At 36.4% G+C, this 22,624-nt stretch overlaps 1 protein-coding gene and 1 long non-coding RNA gene across 3 annotated transcripts in view; one reads left to right on the top strand and one right to left on the bottom strand.

Moving 5' to 3' along the window:
• Positions 1–14,420, bottom strand: part of GTPBP10 (GTP binding protein 10) — a 28,832-nt gene extending 14,412 nt beyond the window's left edge. For both annotated transcript variants that reach the window (XM_045062688.1, XM_045062687.1), the window contains exons 1-4: positions 14,276–14,420; positions 11,080–11,273; positions 2,303–2,394; positions 1,390–1,534 (exon numbers count right to left, since the gene is read on the bottom strand). In XM_045062688.1, the coding sequence (XP_044918623.1) occupies positions 1,390–1,534; positions 2,303–2,394; positions 11,080–11,273; positions 14,276–14,308 (464 nt within the window). In that variant the 5' untranslated portion in view covers positions 14,309–14,420. The remainder of the gene's footprint in view (positions 1–1,389; positions 1,535–2,302; positions 2,395–11,079; positions 11,274–14,275) is intronic.
• LOC123387003 overlaps positions 14,404–22,624 on the top strand; it is a 32,245-nt gene continuing 24,024 nt past the window's right edge. Inside the window, exons 1-2 of the long non-coding RNA XR_006601313.1 lie at positions 14,404–14,508; positions 20,030–20,122. This is a non-coding gene — a long non-coding RNA (uncharacterized LOC123387003). The remainder of the gene's footprint in view (positions 14,509–20,029; positions 20,123–22,624) is intronic.

Here is a 22,624-nt window from a genome sequence, read left to right as displayed (position 1 = left end):
TAGCCACTATTAAAAAGAGAGAACAAAAGCTTAGAGACATTCTAAAACTTACCCAAGACCTTCCAGGTGATCTCCAGTGGATATGAGATTCTAAACCAAATAGTCTCTCACCTGAGTCCCCCATCCTCACTCCACCTTTACCACTTAGCCTTGTGAGGCTCTTAGTCTGCAGAGGTCTCTGCAGAATTTGAAACACATTTTGTAACGAATGAGACTGCAAATGGCTAGATTCTCAGTCTTGTTCAGAAAACCTTACTAAGCCTACAACATTGTGAAAAATGAATGTTATTAAAGAAACTATGCCTGATAACTAAGTTTTATGGAAAAGACTAAATGCAAATGGCAAGCCTGAACACCAGGATCACATCCTTCCCTGTTATAATCCCTGTTATAATGTCAGCAAGAATGGGGCCTTCATGAATTCTAAGCCACTGCTGTTAAGACCTAGTAGCTAGACAGGCATGGCAAGAAGTGAGGGATTCAGACTGATTACTCTGGGAAAGAAGCAGGGATGGCTGGAGTGGTAGATAAAGAGAGTTAAAAAGAAGCTATGTAAGGCACGGAATGGAACTGGAAGTCTGAAGTAGAGCCAGCAATAGGCAGTGTTCTCTATCTCTTTCTTAAGTCTTTCATGTGACTTCTGCGTAATGCTGAAGGGGGCCAGGCAGACAGAAGAGAAGAAATACAAAGCCAAAGTCTTCCCTTCCTTTACCTACTTTCTAGCTTGCTATCTATCCCCCTCAGTCAGGTGCCAGCACTGCAAACTCTACAGCCAAACAGCACTGTTTGATGAAACAAAGGAAGCCTGTGAAAGAGGGCAACATTGTAGGGTCTGCAGTACTGAGAATGGACAGATCGTAAGTAGAGCATGAAGGAAAGGGAAACAGTCACAGTGAGATCCAACTTGATGCTCAGTAACATCTAAGTCTGATGGCTGAGACTGTCTGTATGGGCCGTTAGCCACCTGATCAACAGAGCAATACCTCTATAAAGACTTGTAGGAGTATCTCAAGCATTTTTTTCTTTTTCTTTCCTCCTATACACTTCATAAAATGTGGTCTGGAATTTTAATTTTATTCCTTAATATCTGGTAATCTTCTTTCACCTTCCTATACTACTGCATTTGATTGATTTCCTTTCTTGATTCATTCTCTACCATTCCCACTAGCCTACTCAATTGCTGTGATCTTCCTCTCTTCTTATAAATAAAAATTAATTGTGAAACTCCATATTTGCAATGTTAAAATAACTGTATTTAGCAGCATCCTCAATGTATACAGACAACACAAATTCCACAAATAACACTGGTCCCTAATTACCATTCATATTTATCTCCTACTTATGAACTATTTATCAAATTATAAAAATAAAAATACAAATGATACTTACCCCACTAGGCCTACATCAGCTATAAGTTTTAGATCAAGGCGAATGACTCGTTTCTGGCCTTTCAGTGGTAAGAAATTAGTGAGTAATTTACCACCAAGGCCTCCTTCAGCTACCAAAATTCTGTCTTTCTCTTTATTGAGCTCTCCTTAAAAAGACAGAGAAAGATACTTAGAACAAAGATTACTACTTGGAGCTAATCATTAATGACATTTTGCATTCAGAAACAGATGCCAAAAACTTCCAACTTATAAATCTGTATCTTTACAATAATCTTAACTCTAACAGTTAATTTTGAACTCTTAAAAAAAGAATTATTTACTATTTGAGAGAGACAGAGAGACCCTGAGTGAGCACATGTGTACCAGGAGGGTGAAGGGCAGAGAGAGAGGGTTAAATCTCAAGTAGACTCCCCAGTGAGTGAGGAGCCTGATGCGGGCTTGGGTCATGATCCCAGGACCCTGAGGATCATGACCCGAGCTGAAATCAAGTTGACTCTACAACCAAATGAGCCACTCAGGCGCCCCTTGAAAAGTTCTTTTTCCCTTGAACAACTTTTATATAAAGTTTTCAAATCTCTTATAAATTAGCAATTGAAGTAGTTTTTAACAAAATTATTTTAAGATTTTATTTATTTATTTGACACAGAGAGCGAGATCACAGCAGGCAGAGGGGCAGGGAGAGTGGGGGAGGGGGAAGCAGGCTCCCTGCCGAGCAGAGAGCCCAATGTGGGGCTCGATGCCAGGACCCTGAGATCAAGACCTAAGCTGAAGACAGAGGCTTAAACCACTGAGCCACCCAGGCTCAGTTTTTTAAATTTTTTTAAAAGTTTAAAAAGGAGCTATTCCTCACAGTTCCCAAACAACTTTAAAAAATATGTACATTTTCACAACCTTAGAATCTATACTACACTTACCTATAATTTTACCATTTTCATCAGTTACTGAAATACCCACAGGTACAGGAATTTCACAGTCTTTTCCTTTGGACCCTTTCAGTGCATTAACTCTACAAAAAAATAAAGCTAAATTAAAATAGGGAAAACCCACTATATTAAATGGACTATACTGAACAAATATAATGGCTTACAAAGACTAGAAACCAACTTTTCTTGTTGATACAGATGTTAAATGGCCAAATATCAGAGGAAGAGAAAATTATTGCTATTTATTTGCATTTCAGACTATCATATAAAAACAATAAAAATAAAACAGATAACAAGATAAGTAATAATAATAATAATAATAATAGGTAATGATTTAAGTTACCAAGCTAGCCAAGTCATTTTAGCTCATAATGAACTAAAATATTACATGACTAAAATGGAGTGATCATTGCTATAACACAATTAAGATAGAAAAAATAGAATTATGTAGATGTATATAAACGAAAGAGACTGTGGGAAAAAATAGGAAATCCATTGAATAACAAACATTATAACAAATGGACCTCAAATAAGAATACTTTAATTATGAGTGACTGATCTAGCTACTTTCACACTGCTCATGATAGAACTGGTACAAACTTTTAACAAGCATTCTACTTCTGGAAAGTTATCCTAAAAAAATAACTGAATAATCATGTAAAACACTATACACTAGGATATATTTACATTGTGACTATAACAATGAAAAAGCCTATAATTACCTAAATGAATGAATGCCAAAAACGTTGTTATTTCCAATAGTATATTAGTATGCAGCCATTCTGAATAATTCTCTGGCATGGAAAAAAATGTTTAGAGAAAAGAAAAGATTGGAAAATGTGCTCTCATATTTGTACCCCCAAATTTTATATACATCCACATAATCACAAACTAACTGCCACAAGTCATTTTGCTTTAATGCCTAAAAAAAAAAAAAGACTTGGGATGCCTGGGTGGCTCAGTTGGTTAAGAGGCTGCCTTCGGCTCGGGTCATGGTCCCGGCATCCTGGGATTGAGTCCCACATCAGGCTCCTTGCTCTGCAGGGAGCCTGCTTCTCCCTCTGACTCCACCTGCCATTCTGTCTTCCTGTGCTCTCTCGCTCTCTGACAAATAAATTAAAAAAAAAAATCTTAAAAAAAAAAAAAGACTTAAAACAGTCAAGAAAAGGTTAATAGTAGTTATCTATGTGTGGAAGAATTATAGGTGATTTTTTTTCCAAATTTTTAAATTTTTAAAAAGATTTTATTTATTTATTTGACAGTGAGAGAGAGCACAAGTAGGCAGAGAGGCAGGCAGAGAGAGAGGGGGAAGTAGGCTCCCTGCTGAGCAGACAGCCTGACCCAGGGCTCGATGCAGGGCTCGATCCCATGACCCTGAGACCATGACCTGAGCCAAAGGCAGAGACTTAACCCACTGAACCACCCAGGTGCCCCTCAGATTTTTTAGTTTTATCTGATATTTTTAATTCTATCTGATAATTTTTGAGCTAGAATAACCTTTTTATAGAGATAAAATGAAGAAAAATATACAAACAAAAACATAATACAATTACATAACGATAACAACCACGTTAAAGCTATCACATAATTATGTACCACTTATTCAGCCAATTGTACATACAGATTCAACATCTACATACATACATACAATGCCCAGTGCTCATCACAAACGCACTCCTTAATCCCTACCACCTATTTCACCCATCCCTCCCAACCCACGGCCCCTCTAGAAATCATCAGCTGCTCTCTACAGTTAAAAATCTATTTCTTGGGGGGGTGCCTGGGTGGCTCAGTGGGGTAAGGCCTCTGCCTTTAGCTCGGGTCATGAATTCAGGGTCCTGGGACCGAGCCTCGAGTAGGGCTCTCTGCTCGGCGGGGAGCCTGCTTCCCTTCCTCTCTCTCTGCCTACTTGTGATCTCTGTCAAATAAATAAAATCTTAAAAAAAAAAAAAAGAATCTATTTCTTGGTTTGCCTCTTTCTCTCTTTTCCCCTATGTTCATTTGTTTTATTTCTTAAATTCCACATATAAGTAAAATCATATGGTATTTGTCTCTGAGTTATTTCACTTACCATAATACTAGCCAGTTCCACCCACATCTTGCAAATGACAAGATCTCATTTTTTTATGACTGAATAAGATTCCATTGTATATCTATACCATATCTACTTTATCCATTCATCATGTAAAGGACATTTGGGATCTTCCTGTTAATTTGGATATTGCTGATAATGCTGCTATAAACATTATGGTCCAGGTATCCCTTTGAATTAGATTTTGTATTTTTTATTTTGGAGGTAAATACCCAGTAGTGTGATCACTGGATCATAGGGTACTTCTATTTTTAATTTTTTAAGGAACCTCCATATTGTTTTCCAGAGTGGCTGCATCAATTTGCATTCTCACCAACAGTGTAAGAGGTTTCCCCTTTCTCGGAATCCTCACCAACACCGTGTTGTTAATTTTAACCATTCTGACTACTGTAAGGTGGTATCTCATTGCAGTTGTTATTTGTATTTCCCTGATGATGAGTGATATTGAGCATCTTTTCATGTGTCAATCATCTGTATATTTTCCTTGGAAAAGACATGTCTTTTGCCCATTTTTTAACTGTTTTTTGAGTGTTGAGTTTTATTATCTTTTACATATTCTGGATACTAACCCTTTATCAGATATGTCATTTGCAAGTATCTCCTCACTCCGTAAGTTGACTTCTAGTTTTCTAGATTGTGTGCTTCACTGTGCTTTTATTTTATGAAGTCCCAAAAGTTTATTTACTTATGCTTTTGTTTCCCTTGCCTCTAGAGACAATCTAATAAGTTGCTATGGCCAATGTCAAAGAGGTTACTGCCTATATTCTTCTCTAGGATTTTAATGGTTTCCTGTCTCACATGTAGATCTTTAATCCATTTTGAATTCATTGTTGTGTATGGCATAAGAAAGTGGTCCAGTATCATTCTTTTGCATGTTGCTGTCCAATTTTCCTTACAACATTTGTTGAAGAAGCTGTCTTTTTTCCATTGGATACTCTTTCCTGCTTTTTCCAAGATGAAGTGACCTATAGTTGTGGGTTCATTTCTGGGTTTTCTCTTCTGTTCTACTGATCTATGTGTCTGTTTTTGGGCGAGCACCATACTGATCACTTGATCACTACAGCTTTGTAATATAACCTGAAGTCCAGAATTGTGATGCCTCCAGCTTTGCTTTTCTTTTTTCAAGAATGCTTTGGCTATTTTGGGTCTTTTGTGGTTCCAAAAAATTTCAGGATTATTTATTTTAGCTCTGTGAAAGATACTGTCAGTATATTGATAGGGACTGCACTAAATATATAGACTGCTTTGGGTAATACAGACATTTTAACATTATTTGTCCTTCCAATCCGTAAGTTTGAAATGTTTTTCCATTTCTTTGTGTCCTCTTCAGCTTCTCTCATCAATATTTTATAGTTTTCAGAACACAGATCTTTTACCTCTTTGGTTAGGTTTATTCATAGGTATCTCATGGTTTTTGGTGCAACTGTAAATGGGACTGATTCCTTGATTCCTTTTTTTGCTGTTTCATTGTTGGTATATAAAAATGCAACAGATTTCTGTACATTGATTTTGTATTCTACAACTTTACTGAATCCATGTATCAGTTCTAGCAGTTTTTTGGTGGAGTCTTACAGGTTTTCTAAATAGAGTATCAGGTCATCTGCAAATAGTAAATTTGACTTCTTCCTTGCCAATTTGAATGCCTTTTATTTTTGTTATCTGATTGCTGTGGGTAGGACTTCCAGTACTATATATTAACAACAGTGGTCAGAGTGAACATCCCTGTCTTGCTCCTGACTGTAGAGGAAAAGTTCTCAGATTTTCCCCATTAAGGACAGTATTGGCTATGGGTTTTTTGTATATGGCCTTTATGATGTTGAGGGATGTTCCCTCTATCCCTACTTTGTTGAAGATTTTTATCATAAATGGATGTTGTACTTTGTCAAATTGCTTTTTCTGCATTTTTTGAAAGGATCATATGGTTCTTATCCCTCCCTTTATTAATGTGGTATGTGACATTGATTGATTTGTGAATACTGAGTCACCCCTGTAGCCCAGGAATAAATCCTACTTAGTCATGGTGAATGATTCTTTTAATGTACTGTTGGATTTGATTTGCTAGTATTTTATTGAGAATTTGCATCCATGTTCATGAGGGATATTGGCTTATATCCCTTATATTATAATATAATATTATAATATTATATTATATAATAATAATAATATAATATTATTATATAATATAAGGGATATATTATATATCCCATATCTTATATGCAGTGTTTGGTTTTGGTTCAGGATTATGCTGGCCTAGAATGAATTTGAAAGTTTTCCATTTCTATTTTTTGGGAAAAGTTTGAGAAGAATGGGTATTAACTCTTCTTTAAATGTTTGGTAGACATTTGTTGGGAGTTTTTTCATTACTGATTCAATTTCTCTGCTGGTTATCAAGCTGTTCAAGTTTTTTATTTCTTCCTATTTCAGTTCTCATAGTTTATATGTCCTAGCAATTTAATCAATCTCTTCCAGGTTGTCCAATTTGTTGGGATATAGTTTTTCATAATATTCTCTTAGAATTATTTGTATTTCTGTGGTATTGGCTGTTATTTCTCTTCCCTCATTCGTGATTTTATTTATTTAGGTCCTTTCTTCTTTTTTGTAAGTCTGATTAGGGTTTTATCAATTTTATTAATTTTTTTCAAAGAGAAATAGGTACTATTATTATCCCTATTTTATAGCTGAAGAAACAGACTTTTATACAGATCTTGAACACTTTAAAGGATTTACATGCTGAAGGCATGGCTTCTTCAAAGCAGTAGTTTTCAGTTTTTCAATTGCAACTCAGTGAGAAATAATACAGTCATCATTCATACACACCCACAAACACACATATGTACACATACAAATTCATATATATATATAACTTAAAAGTTTTGTGAAACCCTACCTCATGATAGTGCGGTTTCTTATTCTGCTTTTTTTTTTTAAATATTTTATTTATTTATTTGACAGAGATCACAAGTAGGCAGAGAGGCAGGCAGAGAGAGAGAGGCAGAAGCAGGCTCTCTACCGAGCAGAGAGCCCGATGTGGGGCTCGATCCCAGGACCTGAGTTCATGACCTGAGCCAAAGGCAGAGGCCTAGCCCACTGAGCCACGTAGGCGCCCCCCTATTCTGCTTTTTATATGAAATCTTATAAATTGATTTTACGACCCTAAGGCAATGTTTTTCAAAATACAGTCAAAACCAGCACTTAAAATAAGATAGGTGATTGCTGTGCAACAAGATGAATGTAGTACAATGCCACAGAACTATCCATGTTAAAATGGTAAATTTCATATTATGCATATTCTCCCCCAAAAAAGGAAAACAACAATGTACAACATACCACAGGATAGAAAATAGAGTAACATACATGTGTGGTTAAAATGTAAAATGTTTCTCAGTATGGATGGCACAAAAATGGTTTAAAAGTTCCTATTAAAAAATTGAAAGACAGAGTCTAAAAACACTAGTTTAGAGTATTTAAAATTGTCTAATAGTTGAGCTTTTTTTCCCATGATTAACCTTTTCATATCCTAAAAACTAAAGCACATGAACAAATCTTTCAAGGAAAAGAAGATAAGGGAGTTAAGATTTACACTCAATAGGGAACAAATCTCTTTAGATGGAATTAAGTGAGCTTTGTTTGAAAAACAGAAAATGAGGATAGGTGGGGGTAGGTGCAAGTGGTGAGGTTGTATTGACAAAGCTTGGTGGTTTGGCGTAAGGACACAGACTGATTGGAAAGCACATTCTTGAGGTAAAATGGGGGATAAATGAGGCAATGTGCAGATACCAGCATATAAAAAAAACTCCCTTGTATTAAATATTAAATTCCAAATACATATTTCAAAAAGTTAAAATACCAATCTATTTTCAAATCAATCATTTATGAATTTAATTAACTTACACAACGCTTGTGCACTGAGATTTAAAAAGTAATACTTTAAAATCACAGCATGATATACCATACCTCAATGTATGAGTTCATCTTTGAGTGTACTACATCTAAGATATCATTTTGGTATCTTGTTTATACTTGATCCTCATTAAGTGTGCGCTGAATTAAACAAAATAGACACTATCTCTGTTATCACTGCAAAATGAAAATAAATGATAGCTCAATTTCATCAATCCAAGAGTCTCCCTTTTGGTTCTACAGCCAGAAACAAAATGTCATGTAAGGTACCTTGCAAAGCTCTTGTAGATTTCTGATTATTGACGAAAACTAACACTGAACAATTGATTTTAAAAATAACATTGAACATTGCATGCCATAGTGGACCACAAAAATGCATCTCTTACAACTGACTGCAGGGAACATCAATGACCCATGACCCAAACTGATGTGCTCTGAAATCTTAAAGAGATGATGCTTCCCACAGTCTACTTCTTACCAATGATTAGGTGTGGCAGGGTAACTAAGGCAGCCCCTTTGTAGGAGACAAGAATTCCTCCTTTGGTTTAAGGAGTCACTATCAGCTTTGCCTTAATTTTCTTAAAACTGCACAGTGGATTAAAATTTTGCCTTTCTTTCTCTCCTTTGTAAGACTTAGATTTGCACAGCGGTCAGACAACTTTCCCAACATCCTTCAGGTCCCTCTCCAATTTGTCCTTATAGGTGTTTTCCCAATAACTCTCTTGTTCATCACATCTTACTTTGGTACCTGCTTCTTGCAGGACCCAAATACAGACATATGGTGGCATAATTCATAAAATTATAAAATAATACATTCAAATGCTGGCATTCAGTAAGTTTATTCAACTTAATTTACCTGAACTGCACAAGATAAATAAAACTGTTACCTCCTCCTCCTTTAAATTCTTCCTTAGCTTCCATGACACTAAGTCTTTCCTAACTTTCTATTTTTAGATCACACCTTCTGTTACTTTTCCTTAAATGTTGGTGAATAACAGAATTTGATCCTCAATCCTTTTCTCTTCTGTAATGCACCTACCCTAGTCCATGCTTATGATCAAAAAATTTATCTCTAGACCTGACCATATTCCTCAATCACAGACCTGTATTTCAAGTGTTTGCTTACATTTCCAAAGATCTTTCAAACTTCCTTTCCCTACATCTCAGTTGCCACTTTCTATTGTAATCCTTTTCAAAGAATGATACTATCATCTACCCACACCTCAAGTCAAAACATGAAGTTGGCCTAGATTTATTATTCTCTTTCAACACTCCATCAATCACCAAGTCTTATTTATTTTACTTCTTTAATATAGTTCTAATCCATCCACTTCTGTCAATCTAATTCATCATTCAACTAATGTTAACTGATATCTGCTATGTACCAGTCACTCTACTAGAAATCTAGGAAGAAATGATCTAAACTGTTATGTTCCCTGCCCTAATGGACCTCAGCGGTAGTCTGGTTAAGAGAGCAGACACTAATCAAATACATGAGAAAATGGAAAATTATAACTATGACAAGTCTTATGAATTAGAACTCACAATGGGAGTTCATATGGGAATTCTGACTTCATCAGAGAGGTCAGGAAAAAGATGTCGGCTTAAATCCAAAGGGTTCATAGAAGGCAATTGGATGAGGGGAGGAAAAAGCATTACAGAAAAGGTAACACAAACAAAGCCCCAGTGATAGAAGACAAATGCCAGTATAAGATACTAAAAGAAAGCCAACATGACTGAAATGCAGAAAACACAGAATGTAGAGGGAGATGAAACTAGAATGATGGGTATAGACCAAACACTGTGTATTTCATCATTTCTGAAATATTGCAATATTCTCCAAATTGATCTCCTATCTTGAGTCTCAATCAACACCTCCAATTCATTCTTTAACCAATTATCCCCTGAGTGATTTTTCTAAGACACTAATTTATTAATGTCCCTTTAAAATCTTTCAATGGCTCCCCATCACTCTAAGATAATCTTCAAACACTGTAACACAGCATATCAGGCTCTGCATGATCTGGGCTATAATGTCTTTGTTTTAAAATGAGCCACCCCATTTGTACCACAGTTATGCTAGAAATAAGTATTATTTCACCAGTTTTTTCCCTCCTAATGCACTGCCTTTTTTGTTATACACTTAGCAACACACCTTTTCCTGCTTGATTGTCTGGCAAAGTTCTATTTCCTTCTCAAGACTTGGTTCAAGCACTACTTCCAAAATACAGGTAACTGAGTACGGTTTTTAAAAAGTTCTTTTCAAATTTTGAGGGCAGCATATATTCCATAAAAAATAACAAAAATTTACAAAAAATAAATGGAACATTTTGTTACAGGGAGAAGACCAAAACAAGCCAAAGGAAAATACACAAGGGACTTAGAGAAACAGGCTCTACATCTTAAGACCCCAGCAGAACTACTGGTGATGGTAGGGTGGGTAGAACAGTTGAGATTTGAAAAAGGTTTCCTAAAGATTGCTAAAAATTTAATTTTAGAAGATAGTGGAGGTCATTTTCTGTTTTCACAGCAAAGTGCAAAAGAATATAAACAGACACTAAGAAAAGAAAAGGATAAAAATGTTTAAAAACTGAAACATTCCATAGTATTTACCCTTTTTATCTTTACTAGAATTGAGATAATTATTGTAGACTTCTGCTCATTTACAAATATAGAATATAATTTACTTCAAATTACCAATTCAATCTTGATTTTCTAACCTTTTTTTCCTCTGGGATTAATTTTCTAAAGTCAAAGTCATTCAGTAAATACTTACCGACTATTTGCTCCTTCTCCAGCCACAAATCGTTTCTGAGGATATTTATCTTTAAGTTGTTTTAAAGTCATCCTGTTATGGGCGACAACCCAGACGTCACCACCTTTTCCACCTTCTCCCCCTAAACGAGGGTAACCCATTCCACCACTTCCTCCTTTGGTGAAGAGTCTTAGGTTATCAATGAAGTTTCCATACTTAAAAAAAGAGAAAGAGATCATTTGTATACCAAACATGCTTACCAACTTAGAACTCCCTATTCTTTTTTTTTTTTTTTTTACCACTAAAGCTCCTAAAAAAATCAGTATTAGCTTTCTGATTGTCAAATCTATAGTCTTTTTCCTTAGTTCACCTCTGGTTTGACCTCCCTCTCCCGTTTGATTAATTCCCTTAAGATCTCTCTTTTTTTTTTACTTGTTAGTTATCCCACTTTGTGTCTCAAGGTTTCTGACACTGTCCCCCCCCCTTTTTCAAAAGATTTACTTACTTAATTTTAGAGAGTGCATGCACGTAAAAAGCAGGGGGGATTGGGGGAGGAAGAGGAAGAGAGAGAATCTCAAGCGGACTCCATGCTCAGTGGGGAGCCCGATGCAGGGCTTGATCTCACGACCGTGAGATCATGAGCTGAGCAGACATTAAAAGTCAGATGCTTAATCAAGTGGGAGCCCTGTCTCACTTTTCAATCTAGATTTTCTCCTCTAGGTGATATCAGACTGTACCAGTAAACTATCATCTAGGTGAAATATTCTATATATCTAGTCTGTTGGCTATCTCCATCAGGAGGTAAGCTTAATAGTTTAAAGCAACCAAGAGCAAGATCTGCATTTAATTCATATTTGAAACCTCTCAAATATGTAACTTTTTCTTAGACATTAGTTGAAAGGGTAATAGTCACTGTAGATATACAACATGGCAAAACCACATTTTTCTCCAGGTAAATTCTGTTCCCCCAATATTCTCTCAAATAATTGAACCACCATTTATCTAGTCATGGAGTCTATAATGGGGAATCTCTGACTACACCTGCTTCTTTTCTCAAAGCTCTATTACCTATTTCTCCTTTCTGATACCACTGCCTTAGTATTTTGACCATTACACTGGCTCTAAAACGCTCTTGCAACGTCTAATCATTCCTTCAATTCAGCCTTTGTCCTGCTGCCTGAGCTATTTTTCTGAAAATGGATTTGATCTCTAATTATATTTCTCCCTACTCAAAAACCATTCATGTTTGTTTTTGCTGTTTATGAAATAAAGTCTAAAATTCCCAGTAGTAAAAGTTCTTAACTTATTCTTCCATTTTTTTTTTCATTTGTTCAATCTCCATCTCTCCTTCCTCTCTTTGCTCTGTACTACATAATCTACTATCACATTTCCATGCCACTCTGCTCAGATTTTTCCTCCAATGTCAAATGTTTCTACCATAAACCCACCCAAATGTCAATTTTCTGATGTCTTTCTTTATTCCTCTAGTCAACACTTACCACTGACTTTGCTGGACTCTCTCAGCAATTAGACCATATCTTTATTATTATGCCTTTTGAAATCTTATATTGCATTTAATATTTGTTTTCCTCACTAAACTTCTGCAGGTAAAGATCCTAACCTCTCAAACTATCAAAATTCCTTACAGAGCAATTTCTTTAATTGACAGTCTTTGGTCACTTAGCATAGGTTAGGTACTAAAAACATCTTTTTCCAAAACATGTATAGTCCACTGACCATTCCACTATATTCTGGAGGAGGGGATAAGGATAGATCCCACTAGCACATTTAGTAAAAGCTCCCTTGGTGATTCTGATGCGGTCTAGTTCTCAGATTGCAATGGATGGGAGCACAACAAAGATTTAAAGTTTAGGTTTTGAGTACACAAATGTACTCATGAAATAGAGTGTTCTAAGGGAACATGGTGGAAGGAATATATAAAAGATGAACTTGAGCGCTAGCCAGAGTATTTTTGCAGATGAAGAACTTATACTTTGATTCTGCCAGAATAGATCAGAAATGAGTCACGTATAAGTGAACAGATTCCCCTTGCAAACAACATTTAGTGGAAGTAACTGTTTAGGACAGTAAGGTTACACAAGCAGCCTTTCAGAACTGAGCCACACAAACACACAAAGAAGCAGTTTCTTTTTGGTTGAAGAATTAGTTACCTCATACACCCCAATACTACCTTTCCCATGTTTCTTTTCTATTGGCTACCTATTTTCTGGAAAATAGAGGACTGTATGAAGTATGATTTAATTTGGGGTGCCTGTCTGGCTCAGTCAGTAGAGCAGGTGACTCCTGATCTCAAGGTCTTGAGTTCAAGCCCCACATTGGGCATAGAGCTTACTGAAAAAGACAAAAAAATTCCAAACTCCAAAAAAAAAAAAAAGAAAGAAAGAAAGAAAGAAAAGAAAGAATAATTTAATTCAGAATATTATTAACCATGACTCTCTCTCGCCAATAAAAAGAAAGTTCTGTTTTAAAAGTTCTATTCAATGTGTAAAACATTTCTTACTACTCTAGATTCATCATATTTAGGGGTTTAGAAACCAAACTTAAAATGAGTATCTGACTGTTGTCATTTTTAATGACGCCAGCAAGTCTCAAAACATTACTAGTGAGGTTCTTTAAGATTTTTTTCTTTAATTTTGAAGCAGCTGTAAATTTTACAGAAACGATGTCTAAAATAAACACTGCATAAAAACTGACCTAAATTTCTTGCAAGAAGGCAAGCCAATTACATTACTTTCGTTTCCTGATGAGTAGTTTTTAGAAAGCTCTTAAAAAGAGTACACTAGAGAAAAACATATATAGGAACAGGCTATGGATATTATTACCTAAAAGAAGAAAAATAGACTATTTGAGCCAAAAGAAAGCGTCAACCCTACACACTATGTATACCATATTGCATGCCTAAAAGGCAGGCAGGTTTCCCCAGCTCCCCATCCCGCGTGCACACAATTCCCCTGAAGAACCTCAAACCTTATCCCTCCAAACAACCGTCCTAAACCGTTCCAGGTAGATATAGTCTTCACATCCCTCACGGGCCAAGCCTGACTCCTGGTAGGGCTAAGAGGAGACAACTACAGTAGAACCAAGCAGGAAAGAGGCCCCCAGAAAGAAAAAGGGGAGGAAAGGGGAACCAGAGTTCTCAGGTGGCGCTACAGGCACCATGCTCTGAGCAACAGGATGAGAAACACCGGACACGGACCTTTCTGAACCACACGTAACTGCAGTGCACCATCACTGCGAAATCCCAGGACTCATTCCCGAGGCAGGTGTCCACATCGAGTTAACGCGCGGAATTTTGACGTCACCACTGGCGGCGGAACCTATTTTGCCTACGCACGCGGCTGCAGGGATGGCGCATGCGCTTATGGAGAACTCCCGCGGACAGACGCAGGCGCAGACGTAGACGCAGGTGCTGAGCGGCGTCCCTTACTGGTAGGTGGGGAAAACTAACCTCTTTGTAGGCATTAAGCGCCGAAAAACGCCGAGAAAATGTTGAGGCGCCCTCAGGCACGGGGCAGTCAGGTGCAGAATGGATACCTAGGAGATTAACATTTAGTGTGGGATGGCACTGAACATGGGACTGCCCTGCACGAATTTTTACTCTGATTGAGGAAACCAAGGGTACCACAGTCTTCACTCGGGGAAGCGGAGTAGAAAAACCAAAAGAACCACCAAACAGACCATAAGACCAAACGCCTAAAAGTCGCAAACTCAATTGCGAAAAAAGAACGCGAAAAGCTGTTTGTTCATTGACGGATTGAGTAACCTCTTGTAAAGTGCCCGGAGCCAATGCATTTAAAACTTGGGACGCAAATGTCAGGACCTGAGGGCTGTAACAATTTCATTGTGTCTAGTGAGGAAGGAAATTTGTCTTAAACAGTTTGTGAGACATTAGCTTCTTGGAGGTGGGTAGACAAGCCTTTCCTCACCCCACATTTAAAGCGCGGCTTTGTGAGAATTAAAAAGCCTATTTTCCTCAGCCTGAGCAGGACCAGCAGACAAAGTGGTAGCCCTGAAGTCCGCCCCACCCACCTCCAATCCCTCAATGCCTCATGAAATTAAAAAAAAAAAAAAAAGTCCACAGCTAAGTTAGGCGGCCCCGCACCACAATGCAAGTCTTACAGTAATCTTTCTTACCCACTCAGAATTCATTTCTAGAATCCTTTTCATATTTTTACCCCTCTTTTATAAAAGTCATCATTTGGAGATGAAAAAAATGTGAAAAATATCCCTGTCTTGATTGCTTTGTTGCTACTGAACCTCACTCTTCCCCACCAGTCAGTAAAGTTGTGATTGTTGCTTAACCTGTGATTAATTAATCAGGACGTTAGGCTGTTAGTACGTAGATGCTTAGTTTAATCTTGTTAATATTTGCTGCCATTTAGATTACTGTCTTTACAAGGTCTTTCTCTTCAATCAGAGTAGTGTTAAGCCCAATCTATTTATTTTCTGTTTTTTTTTTCTTATTAATGGACACAAGCCAAAATTGTTTTCTATCCCATAATGCATGGGCAAATGATAACAGCAAATGAAAATAAACGAGAAAATGATACTAAAACATCCTAAAATACAGAGGAACATTATGTACTATAAACAAAGGAAAAAGTATATTTTCCTTAAACAAAACAAGGTCAGAGCCTGAGATATTTATTATAGCTCTGGTTATCATTTAGTAAAAGAAACATGAAACTGGAAACTTTTGCCTTTAAAATGTGCAGCTAAAATGAAGGTGAGGTGAAATGACTCAAGGTATTATCCAGACCTGATGCATAGGTCATTATTGGATAAAATGTCACTATCTCTGCCACTGAGAAAATGCCACTCTTTTCTGCATGGTTGCTCAGAAGATAAGAATATATGCAAACTATTAAACTCAGTGGCACTAGAAAATTTTGCATAATAGGCATGGTAGTCCCAAAGGAGCCATTGGCATAACTCACAATTTGATCTAAAAAAATGTTTAATATAAACTAGAGTTATTCTAATACAAAAATTTTAATAAGCATTTTATTTTGGAATAAATCTAAAATTACAGAGAGGTTACAAAGATAGCCCAAGGAGTTCCCATCCCTTTACTCAGCTTGCCTTAATGTTAACATACAACTATTTGTCAAAACTAGGGATTTATGTTTGTACAATACTATAAACTACAGACTTTACTTGATCTCATTACTTTTTATTTATTTGATCTTTTATTCTCATTATTTTTTATTTATTTGATCTTATTACTTTTTCAACTACAATCTTCTATTCTAGAATATAATTTTGGATACCACATTACATTTAATCTGATAAATATTTTGCTGTAGTTATTATTTTAAGAATAAAATGAATATATAATTTAAAAATGTAACATTTTATAATTTTGTACTGTTTAATTTTATCAGCAGACTGAAATGAAAATTGTCTAAATTATCCGCTTTGTAGGTTATTTAAATTGATCTTTTGTCTTCTCACCTATTAATTAGATTCTTAACTTTTGTCTGTCATGCTTTCGGTTCTGCTGTCCAAGAGAAATCAAGGTAACTAAATTAAAAGGCCTGTTTGGGGGCGCCTGGGTGGCTCAGTGGGTTAGGCCTCTGCCTTCGACTCAGGTCATGATCCCAGGGGCCTGGAATCGAGTCCCGCATGGGGCTCTCTGCTCAGCGGGGAGCGTGCTTCTCCTCATCTCGCTCTCTGTCTGTCTCTCTGCCTATTTGTGATCTCTCTCTCTGTCAAATAAATAAATAGAATCTTTAAAAAAAAAAAAAAGAGGCTTGTTTGTGAAATTGTCATCAATTTTACACCTCTCCCTTGGATATTCACCAACTTCCTTGAAATGCCCACTCCTTCTTCTCTACACCAAAAATTAATTTCCAAGGACCCATAAATGAACTCCAAATGTGGCCTTTTCTCCTGCAGTAGGCTTCTTTAGTTTCCTCTTTTTTTCCTGCTCCTATCAAAACCTAGCCAGCCTATAGCTTATTTCCTGAGGACATTTCCAAGGACTGTCCAGCCATTCTGACAAATTAATTGAGTCAAGATGTTTGTAGGTAGAATTGGCATAGAGTTACTTCTAGTAAAAATAATTGCCTACTACATGGCTTCCAGTTACTTCATTAAGGAGATATAACCTGTTACTGGAATTTTCAGGTACCATAGCAAGTCAGTGGAAGGGATTTTTGGTGGATGAGCAGGTCTTTCAGATCTGCTTAAGACAAATGCTTCCTTTTTATCAACCATAGGCCTAAACCATAATGGACTAAACCATAATGGAACTAGGTGGGAAAGGAGGTTAAACCTGGAAACAAATAAGCCTGTTTCTTTTTATGAGATAATAACTAAACTCAAATTTATAGAAATTTCATCTATAATATATAAGTGAAAGTATAGTGCTGTATTATACTGTAATACTATTAAAACATTTGTATTGTTTATATTATTCATCTCTTTTCTCTCTATTAATATAGTTACTCAGGAAATAAATAGTTTATCCCAAAATTTGCTATGAGATTAACTTTCTGATACTTTTCAGCACCTACAGTTCTTTTTTCTTTTGTATCTATAGTTTTTGTTATAAATATTACAGGTTAGCAGGAAGTAACCCATTAGGTTGGATTTACTAGTATTTACTAATAAAATGTTTTCTCTCTGCATTTCCTCTTCCAGAGCCAACCCAATGACAAAACGTTGAAATAATAGTTTGTTTTTAGTGTTCTTAGGCTTCCTTTTCTGTATCTGCCCCCCCAACACATTATTATTACTTTTTATTATAGGTACTGAGTACCCTTCTCCTTTCCTCTCACAGTGCTCATCAAAACTGGATCTCAGGCATGAATATGATACCTGCATTTTACAACCTGACATAATTTTAACTTGGTGCATTAATTCCTCAGGGAATTTACTTCTAGTTTTTATCTCTATCTGTGAAATGAACAAAAGACCCTAACTTCTACTAAAAGAATTTTAAGTTTTAGTGTAGGAGATCCTCCAGTGGGGGAGCATGTGGAAAGAGGAAGGTTTCTTGGTGTCCTCAGTATAACAGAAGGTGGCAGCTTATTCTAACCGTAATTATTTTGTTGATTCTGCAATGCATTGTTATCAGGATTCACTAGTTTTCATCTACAGAGAAAATAATGTCACCCAAAGGTCTTCTTCACTGTTAGCCTTTATCCATATGATCTCCAGAGGTGTTCCCCTCTCCCTTAAACTTATGCATTTGATCATATCACTGTATTCAAGATCGCCTTATGGTCTCAGCCATCATATCATGTTCCAGGTGGAAACATTTACAAAGTTGCTTTCTTGGAAGTTTCATTCTTATGTCTCATTGCCACCTTGATCTTGAAATGATTTTTTTTTTTTTTAGATAAGCTGCCACATTGTCATCTCCAACTATTTAGATGTCTACATCTTACACTTTTTAATATTTCCTAACAGGGTCCATCTGGCTTAGGCCTAACATTCAATATATACTCCCTGAATATTTGTTAATTAATTTTTTCTTAAGAAAGACAGTGCCTAGATTGCTAAATCCTATGACATATGAATCACCTGAAGTAAGGCACAGAGTTATTCTCACTTGTTAGCCTTATAATCTCTAAAACACAAATTCTTTCCATTAAAAATATTGTTACTCTGAAAATGATCATTAATTGTGGTCTTATACGCAGTGATTAAATCAAGTTTTCCCTACTCTGGAAAACAGCATGGAGGTTCCTCAAAAAGTTGAAAATAGAACTACCCTATCACCCAGCAATTGCACTACTGGGTATTTACCCTAAAGATACAAATGTAGTGATCCCAAGGGGCACGTGCACCTGAATGTTTATAGCAGCAATGTCTACAATAGCCAAACTATGGAAAGAACCTAGATGTCCATCAACAGATGAATGGATAAAGAAGAAGTGGTATATATACACAATGGAATACTATGCAGCCATCAAAAGAAATGAAATCTTGCCATTTGCAATGATATGGATGGAACTAGAGGTTATTATGCTTAGTGAAATAAGTCAATTGGAGAAAGACAACTATCATATGCTCTCCCTGATATGAGGAAGTGGAGATGCAACATGGGGGGCTTGGGGGGTAGGAAAAGAATAAATGAAACAAGATGGGATCAGGAGGGAGACAAACCATAAGTGACTCTTAATCTCACAAAACAAACTGAGGGTTGCTGGGGGGAGAGGGGGGTGGGGTTATGGAAACTGGGGAGGGTATGTGCTATGGTGAGTGCTGTGAAGTGTATAAGCCTGGTGATTCACAGACCTGTACCCCTGGGGCTAAAAATACATTATATGTTTATTTAAAAAAATTAAATAAAAAAGAGTGACAAAAAAAATCAAGTTCTCCTAGATAATAAAGGTAAATAGATTGAACAAATAAGAGCCATATCCCCACTAAACTTCATCTCCCTAAATTAAAATGTAGCATCGTCAAAGTGAGGGCCTCAGGCCATTTAATTATTACTTTGAAACAAAACCTATGTGAAGAAAAATTGTAGATATATTGCCTTTCTTCCTAGGGGTTTATGGTTTGTTCATTCCTTCATTCATATAACAATTACTGAGTTCCTAGTTTATCCCACATATTCAGATATGGGCTGAGACACTGCCACAGTTACTGGAATAACTAGGCAAGAGTAATTAAGCAGAGTAGTTGTGTTAATGAAAGCAAGAAATAAATTCTATTATTTCTGCTACCTGAACTCCTCGTGAGTGGAGAAACTTATTCCTGTTGAACGTGGTTTTGTTTTGTTTTTCATGCACCCTGTTTTTAATTTGAAGAATGTCATCAAAAGTTATTTTCTTAGAAATATTCATAGAAATCCCAAGAATTGGTTGAATCATGTTTTTAAGACCCCCATTGTCAACTAACTGTACTAGAGGGACAATAGTATATTAAGGGGCTTCTACTAAACTATGAGTCATTGACTGCTCTCTTTTTAATGCTTTCTTATAATCATCCACAGGTATAAGAATGGCAGTGGAATCATCAGAAGGATCTTTGATAATGCGGCTTCCTGCCTGTCCAAAACAAGAGTGCTCATACAGCAGGAAATTCAGTAATGTATTCAGGATTCTCATTGACCAAAACCATTTTCTTTGTTGCTTGTTACTGATACTTCATAAAACAGTCTCCACCCACAGTAAAACAGAATTCTTAGATAATTTGAATAATAATTCCAGATAAGGAAATGAATATTTATAGTAACATATTCATGTATTAAGTCTTTATTACTACCTCATTATAAATTAATCATGTAGAAAATTTTCTCCTAGAAGGAGGTATTGTAAGAACATCTAAGTCATTGTCCTATTGTTACTTAAACCCAAGTTTTGCTGCCTGTTGCTTGAAAGGCCACCACTATTCAAGAGATAAATTTTGATTGGAAAGGAATATGAACTTTATTCAGGAGGCCAGCTATCTGGGGGAAAGGGTGGATTCTTGTCCAAATGCCAATTCCAAGGCTTCTGCCTGGCCCAGAGATTTTGAAATGGTTTTAATTAGCTAAAGGAGTACAGTGGTCTGTGACACTTCTTGATTACATGCAGACTCAATGATGCCAGCTACAGAGTTATCTTGGTAATCAGAAGTTCTGGGTCCTTGGCACCAGGGGGTGGTTATTATGCAAGGGTACTCTGTTCTTTCTGCAAAGGAAGGTAAGCTCTATGGATGTGCAGCGGTCAGTTAAGTCATCTGTGTGACCTTAAAAAGAAAAAACATTTTGCTAAAAGATTGCTGGGCTAATCAGAACGCCAAGGCAGCTTCAAGCCAACTTGCTGGCCTCTGTGGCCTGGGAAAATTTTGGTCCCTTATTCCCCAAGGTCAGTGGTCTGCAAATCTCAAAGAAGGCAAATTAGTTTTGTTACAGATCAAGGACCTTAAGTGAGCAGGCGAAGAGTGTGTTAACTTGAAGCAAGCTAACCCTTAAGACTGGCTGGAGTGCTGTCACACTATGCATGTGTGTTAGACTATTACTCCACACATGGTAAGCTACAGCTTTAGCATGAAAAAGTGTATGTGTACATTGCACCCATTATGTAGCCTCCAGAGGACACATGGCAGAGATTATACTCTGAGAAAGTAAAGAACACATAACTTACTAGAGGACATGGTTGTGTGAACAGAAGTGAAGTTTATGAAGAACTTATTTTGTTCAAGAGTATAGAACATAAAAAATATATAGTTTTTCAAATCTTCCTAAGGACCATATGTACTACAAAGAGATAATTTTTAAAAATTGGATTTGTAATAATTCTGGTTTGACTTTAAATACATTTGTTCATTCAATCTAACTCTTTCAACAGGACTAAATTTCTCATTTAGTACTGTAGAGCTCCCAGAAATTTTGGTATTCATTTCTGGTATCTATTTCCCTATCTCTCTTTGACTCTTCAACCTACTACAGTTTTATTTCTGTTACTACTGTTTCATTAAAATTACACTCATTAGGTCCTTTTCTCAGTACACATTTTATTTGCTCTGGAAATGTCTGTTAGTGAGGCAATTACCATTATGGGATATTCTCCCATTTTTGTTGACCAAACCGAAAGCTAACAAAAGGAAAAAAAAAATGAAGCTACCAAAAGGTAATATGGAACTTCTGACTTTATGTAATTCTTTTATATAATTATTAGTAAGAAAAAGTAGGCTCAAATGCCAGTATGTAACAAAACTAAGTGGAAAAAAAAACCCCACATAGTTTGGCAATTATACATTAGCTCCCCTGACCTAACAGAATGCTAAGAAAGTTTCTGATGAGTCAAAATGAGGTGGCAGTAATTGAATGATGGAAAGGATGAGTCTATATCTAGGGCAAGTAAGGAATAAGTCGTTTACTCAGGAACCTTATAGGGTGGAATTGGTATAATACTTATGTGTTGAGTGATTTTTTTTTAAAGTTACTTTTACATTGAACAAGCCCTAAGCACAAGACCTAATAAAACATTTTTTTTTTTTTTTGCTTCCCATTATCTCTTCAAATATTTCTAATGGTGAGAGTTTTCCCCCACTATTGAATTAGAATTCCAAAGTTCTGTTCTTTTTTTTCTTTTTTCCTTCCTTCCTTTTTCTTATTTTATGATTTATTTATTAGAGAGAGAGAGAGTGTACAAGCCAGGGGAGGAGAATAGGGAAAGAGAAAGGGGAAGCAGACTCCTACTGAGCAGGGAACTCTATGCAGCACTTCATATTAAAACCCTGAGATCATGACCTGAGCTGAAACCAAGAGTTGACGGCTTAGCCAACCGAGCCACCCAGGTGCCGCAACCAACCCCCCCAAGGCTTTTGATCCACTCTTAGATAATAACCAGACCTTAAAAACATTTTAAGGTCCCCAACAGTCTGGGTTCTTAAGTCAAGAGTGTTGGTTCTTGTATAATAATCTGAATTCTGCATTTAACTTAAAGTGACATTTTTCCCCCCTTCTTTTAGGTTGTGCTGATTTTAGGTGCCATTTTGCTAATCTGGGCTTCAGGCCATTCTAGATTTGGAGCATGAGAAGCAGGAAGAAAAAGATGATAAGAATATTTTTACTTGAAATGACTTTGGTGGGCTAGATTTG

The sequence above is a fragment of the Mustela putorius genome, unplaced genomic scaffold (genome assembly GCF_011764305.1).
Source record: "Mustela putorius furo isolate JIRA1106 unplaced genomic scaffold, ASM1176430v1.1 tig00003845_pilon_pilon_pilon, whole genome shotgun sequence".
Classification (NCBI taxonomy): domain Eukaryota; kingdom Metazoa; phylum Chordata; class Mammalia; order Carnivora; family Mustelidae; genus Mustela; species Mustela putorius.
Note: the sequence above shows the minus strand (reverse complement) of the source record. Positions and strands in the feature narration are given on the sequence as shown.